The sequence below is a fragment of the Meles meles genome, chromosome 2 (genome assembly GCF_922984935.1).
Source record: "Meles meles chromosome 2, mMelMel3.1 paternal haplotype, whole genome shotgun sequence".
In the NCBI taxonomy this organism is placed as follows: domain Eukaryota; kingdom Metazoa; phylum Chordata; class Mammalia; order Carnivora; family Mustelidae; genus Meles; species Meles meles.
The window spans coordinates 98,644,001-98,650,000 of record NC_060067.1 but is presented as its reverse complement, the minus strand read 5'-3'; the positions used below and the strand labels follow the sequence as shown (position 1 = coordinate 98,650,000).

At 37.1% G+C, this 6,000-nt stretch overlaps 1 protein-coding gene across 4 annotated transcripts in view; it reads right to left on the bottom strand.

Moving 5' to 3' along the window:
* ZGRF1 (zinc finger GRF-type containing 1) overlaps positions 1–6,000 on the bottom strand; it is an 84,042-nt gene that overhangs the window by 9,593 nt on the left and 68,449 nt on the right. For all 4 annotated transcript variants that reach the window (XM_045997335.1, XM_045997337.1, XM_045997336.1 and 1 more), the window contains 2 exons: positions 5,369–5,496; positions 2,091–2,214 (listed from right to left, as the gene is read on the bottom strand). In XM_045997335.1, coding sequence (XP_045853291.1) covers positions 2,091–2,214; positions 5,369–5,496 — 252 coding nt within the window. The remainder of the gene's footprint in view (positions 1–2,090; positions 2,215–5,368; positions 5,497–6,000) is intronic.

Here is a 6,000-nt window from a genome sequence, read left to right as displayed (position 1 = left end):
TTTGCACTTCAATACAATACAAAATACAAATATAATACAAATAAAATACAAATACAAAAATACAAAAACACCAATTCAAAGGCATACATGCACCCTGATGTTTACAGCAGCATTATCTACAATAACCAAATTAGGGAAATAGCACAAGTGTCGACTGACTGATGAATGGAAAAAGAAAAGTGATATAGATATATATAGATATATATACAGGTATATAGAGATACACACATAAACACACACACAATGGAATATTATTACTCAGCCACAAAAAAAAAAAAAAGAATGGAATCTTCCCATTTACAATGACATGGATGGAGCTAGAGAGTATAATGCTAAGCAAAATAAGTCAGAGAAAGACAAATACCATTTGATTTCACTCATATGTGGAATTTAAATAACAAAAAAAGCAAAGGGGAAAGAGAGAGAGGCAAACCAAGAAACAGACCCAACTACAGAGAACAAACTGATGGCTATTAGAAGGGTGGTGGGTAGTGGGATGTGTTAAATAGGTGGTGGGGAATAAGTAGGGCACTTGTAAGAAGTACTTGGGTGTTGTATGGAAGTGGGGAATTACTATACAGTACATGTGTATTTTAACTAGCTGGAATTTGAATAAAAACTTAAAAATAAAAAAGAGAATGGATTTTAAAAAACCATAAAATTATTGTATGACCCAGTAGTAGCACTTCTGAGTACATAATCAAAAGAACTGAAAGCAAAGACTTGAATAGGTATTTACATATCAATGTTCATAGCACCATTATTCACAGTAGCTGAAAGACAGAAACAACCCACGTATCCATCCATAGATGAGTGGATAAATAAAATGCGGTATGACACACAATGGAATGTTATTTGGCCTTAACAAAGAATGAAATTATGACACATACTACAACATGGATGAACCTTGAATGTATTATGCTAAGTAAATAAGCCAAACACAAAAGGACAAATATTGTATGATTCTACTTATATAAAGCACCCAGAGTAGGCAAATTCATAGAGAAAGAAAGCAGAATAGAGGTTATCAGCTCAGGAAAGAAGCATATTAAATAATGGGTACAAAGTTTCTGTTGGGATAATGAAAAAGTTCAGGAAATGAGCAGGGCGATGGCTGCCCTACGTTATGAATGTACTTTTTAAAAAAATGTAATATAGGACGGACATATGCTACAGTGTGGATGAACCTCAAAAACACTGTGCTAAATGACAGAAGCCAGGCACAAAAGATCACATAATGTATAATTCCAAGTTGTATGATATGAAAGTTGTAAGATCGTATGATATAAAATACCCTGAATGAAGAGATAAATCCATGTAGACTAAAAACGGACTGGTGGGGGCGCCTGGGTGGCTCAGTGGGTTAAGCCTCTGCCTTCGGCTCAGGTCATGGTCCCAGGGTCCTAGGATCGAGCCCCGCATCGGGCTCTCTGCTCAGCAGGGAGCCTGCTTCCCCCTCTCTCTCTGCCTGCCTTTCTGCCTACTTGTGATCTCTCTCTCTGTCAAATAAATAAAATCTTTAAAAAAAACACAAAAAAACGGACTGGTGGTTGCCAGGGCTGGAAGAAGGAGGAAATGGACAGTAACTGTTCAAGGAGTATGGGGTTTTATCTTGGGGTGATAAAAATATGTTGAAACTAGAGAGGTCATTACACAGTATTGTGAATGTACTAAATGTCACTGACTTATTTAGTTTAAAATGATTAATTTTATGTTATGTGAATGTTACCTCAATTTAAAAATATATTAATAATTAATTTTAAAAATTCTTTTAAATGTGAAGCAGCACTCTACAACAACAGCTCTACAACAGGGGACAGGGATAATAGAGACATTATAGAGTTTTTTAAATTTTAGAGCAAAAGCAATGCATTTACTACCCACTACTAAAGTACATGGGGAAAAGATTAATTTTATAAAAGGGCACTTAAATTAAAGGGTTCTCCTTATCTTTAAGAGAGGTACTTTCTAAACAATTACAGTTAAAATTATTTTAGGGCATGGAGGCAGTTCTAATATTTTCATTATCTATCAATCTACACAGTGTATAATCAATAAATGATAATTTTGTATGAATTCAGCAGTAGTACCATTAAGCAAAGCCGATCAAAAAGAGTTTGTTCCAATCCATTGTCATGAGCTGCATCAGAACCCTGAATAGTAGGAGGAAGCTGTTTGGGATCTCCAACAAGAATCAGCTTTTCACACTCAAACCTAAAAACAGAATTCCAAAAGTTAATCTAAGCAACAACAAAAGAGGATGCATTGATATCACTTATTGCACTATTTTTTTTAAAGATTAATTCATCTGAGAGAGACAGAAAGGACAGGGGTGGGGGAGCAGAGGCAGAGGGAGAGAGTAGGAGGAACTTAAGCAGACTCCTCATTGAGCCCAGAGCCCAATGAGGCTCAGTGGGGCTCGATCTCATGACCCTGAGATAATGACCGTAGGTCCAAACCAAGAGTCAGAGACTTAACCAATTGTGCCGCCCACATGCCCCTTATTGCACTATTTTCTAACATGTATTTCAAAGAACTGGAATATCACAAAGAGTTCTAGGAACTGGGGTACCTAGCTTGCTCAGTCAGTAGAATATGTGACTCTTGATCTAAGGGTTTTGAGTTCGAGCCCCATACTGGTTATAGAGGTTACTTGAAAATAAAAAAATCTTAAAAAAAAAAAAAAAGAAGTTCTGGTAACCAACAAGGCTTGATAATGCTAATAAATGTATTAAAAGGATTTGAAGTTATTCAGTTAAAAATCCTTTGCAACTTTCTTCCACATAAAAACTCCCTAAATAGGGTGCCTGGGTGGCTCAGTGGGTTAAAGCCTCTGCCTTCGGCTCAGGTCATGATCCCAGGGTTCTGGGATCGAGCCCCGCATCGGGCTCTCTGCTCAGCGGGAAGCCTGCTTCCTCCTCTCTCTCTCTCTCTGCCTGTCTCTTTGCCTCCTTGTGATCTCTGTCTGATGAATAAAGAAATAAATAAATCTTAAAAAAAAAAAAAAAAAACAACTCGCTAAATGTCTGCCTGCCTCTGCATGGAATTAGCATTTTGCAGAACACATTTTGAGAAACAATGACTTTTAAATTCTGTAAACTCAGAGGCTTTCATAAAAGTCATTTGGCTTAAAATCTTGTTTTAGAGATGAAGTAAATTAGGCTCCCGGGGCTAAATGTCTTTCTAAATAGAGGTAGGATATCATGGGAAAATGTCTGGTTTTTATAGAAAAGTCTATATCCAAATCTCAGCTACATTATATTCTATGGACACAAGTTATTCAGCTTCTCCAAGCTTCAGTATTCTCATTGGTAACTGGATGTGTTAATACCTTGCAAAACTGTTGTAAGGACTTAGTCAAGTATATAACGTGTTTAGTATACAGTAGGTGCTCCAGAGTATTACTCCTCTAACCTCCGTGCAATGCCTTACTGTTCCTCCATTCCTGGCTTCTGAGTAGGGTGACCAACTCTTCCTGGTTTGCCCAGGACTGCCCCAGTTTAAACTAAAATTCCTACTATGAAGGACCTCCCAAGTCCCAGGGAAAACATACTAATTGGTACCCTGCTCCCTCATTAACCAGGGATAGAGCAAGGACTAGAACTCAGGTCTACTGGGTCCAAGTTTAGCACTTTCTCCATTACCTTTAGGATCCCTCAATTAGAAATATTTTAAAAGCATAATGTTTCAATTAGCTGATACAGCTTAGAAGATGTCATAGTCTTCTAAATTTTAGTACACAAATTTTCAATTTATTTTTCTTTATATACCTTATATCCTTTCATAATATAATTTTCAGAACCTAAACACTGGAATTTTAACAAAGTAAGTTACTGAAGAACATTCTTCAATAGCTTAGGTTCTCAAAGTAGTACTACAGTGGAACCTTTAATCTAGCTGGGAAATCTGCAAAGTCCTAGTAGAATCCTAGCACGAGAGCTATCAAGGCTTTAAAAATTATTTAATCTGGGGTGCCTGGGTGGCTCAGTTGGAAAAGTGGCTCAATCTTGATTTCGGCTCAGGTCCTCATCCTGGGGTCCTGAGATCAAGCCCCGTGTCAGGCTCTGTGCTTAATGGAGAATCTGCTCTCTTCCTCTCTTTTCCCTACCCCCACTTATGTTCTCTCTTTCTCTTCCTTTTTAAGATTGATTTTATTTATTTGTTTGTTTGACAGTGAGAGCAGGAACACAAGCAGGGTGAGTGGGAGAGGGAGAAGTAGGCTTCCAGCGGAGCAGGGATCCCCATGCAGGGCTCGATTCCAGGACCCTGGGATCATGACCTGAACCGAAGGCAGATGCTTAACAACTGAACCACCCAGGCACAACCCCCACCTCAAATAAATAAATCTTCAAAAAAAAAAAAATTATGTGATCACCAGGGAAATACAAATCAAAACTATAATGAGATACCACCTCATACCTATTAGAATGGTTAAAATCAACGTAAGAAATAGAGGGACTGGTGAGAATGTGGAGAAAGAAGAACCCTCTTGCACTGTGGGTGGGAATGCAAACTAGTACAGCCACTATGGAAAACTGTGGAGGTTCCTCAAAAAATTAAAAACAGAACTACCCTACGATCTAGCAATTGCACTACTGGGTATTTACTCAAAGAATACAAAGACACTAATTCAAAGGGATAATGTACCCTTATGTTTATAGCAGCATTATTTATAATAGCCAAGATATGGAAGCTGCCCAAATGTCCATCAACTGATGAAAGGATAAATAAGTGGTATCTACATATACAAGAGAATATCATTCAGCCATAAAAAAAGAATGCAATCTTGCCATCTGCAATGATATAGATGACTAGAGAGTACAATGCTAAGAAAAGTCAGAGAAAGACGAATACCATATTTCATTCATTCATATGTGGAATTTAAGAAATAAAACAAACAAAGGGAAAAAATAAGAAAGAGACAAATCAAGAAACAGACTTTTCATTATAGAGCACAAACCAATGGTTACCAGAGGGGAGGCTGGTTGCGGGGGACTTGGGGGAGGAGGGCTAAACAGGTGATGGGGATTAAGGAGGCACTTGCGATGAGCACAGGGTGTTGTACGGAAGCGCTGAATCACTATATTGTACACCTGAAACTAATATTACACTGTATGTTAACTAACTGGAGTTAAAGTTAAAACTTCAAAAAAAAAGAATTTTGTGATCCAAATGTCTCAACTGTGATCTAACAAAATCTTGACACATTAACCAAACCCCCCCAAATTATCTTCTGCATTCTTTTAAATGAGTTTTGTACCTAAATTACTAAGAATTTTCACACAAGTTTGGTAAGAGTTTGAAGTGAGAAATTATTTGAAATAACTGTGATATCTGAGTGTTTTCAGAAAAGAAATGTTTAGGTTACCTTGCAATAGGAAGGAGAGAGGCCGGTTCCGTTATTTGACTACACTCATCCAGCACAACTACAGGAAATTTAAGATCATTCATGCATGGGAATGGGCAGGCTGCACAGGTAACTCCAACTACTCGTACCTTTATTACAACAAGAATATTATTAATTAACAACTTTTTGAGAAAGTAAGATAATGTATTTACCAAAGAACTTGTAAAGCTAAAATCAGAAATGAGCTGTCCTAATTTAATTACTGGCAAACAAGAATCACGAGTCACTTTACCTCCACATTTTTATTATTCCCACATAGGAAATGGAAATCACAGAACAAAGGCTACTTAAGCCACAAGTCCCTTAATAAGAACAAATAAAAGGCACACTTTGATATTCACAAGGAAGGTATTATATTATCAAGGATTTAAAAAATATTAAGGATGACATACATATTTCATCCTTCCAGATGAAGCTGGATAAACACAACATCCATTATTATCAACAACACAGGCCAAAGTTCTCCACAAAGAGCACTGAACACGCTCATGAACTGTACCTTGCTTAACCTTCAAGCATGCTAGGATTCTGACTTATTATAGAAAGTAAAAATGTCTAACTATTTCTAAACAATAGTAAATTAAAGTGTACTT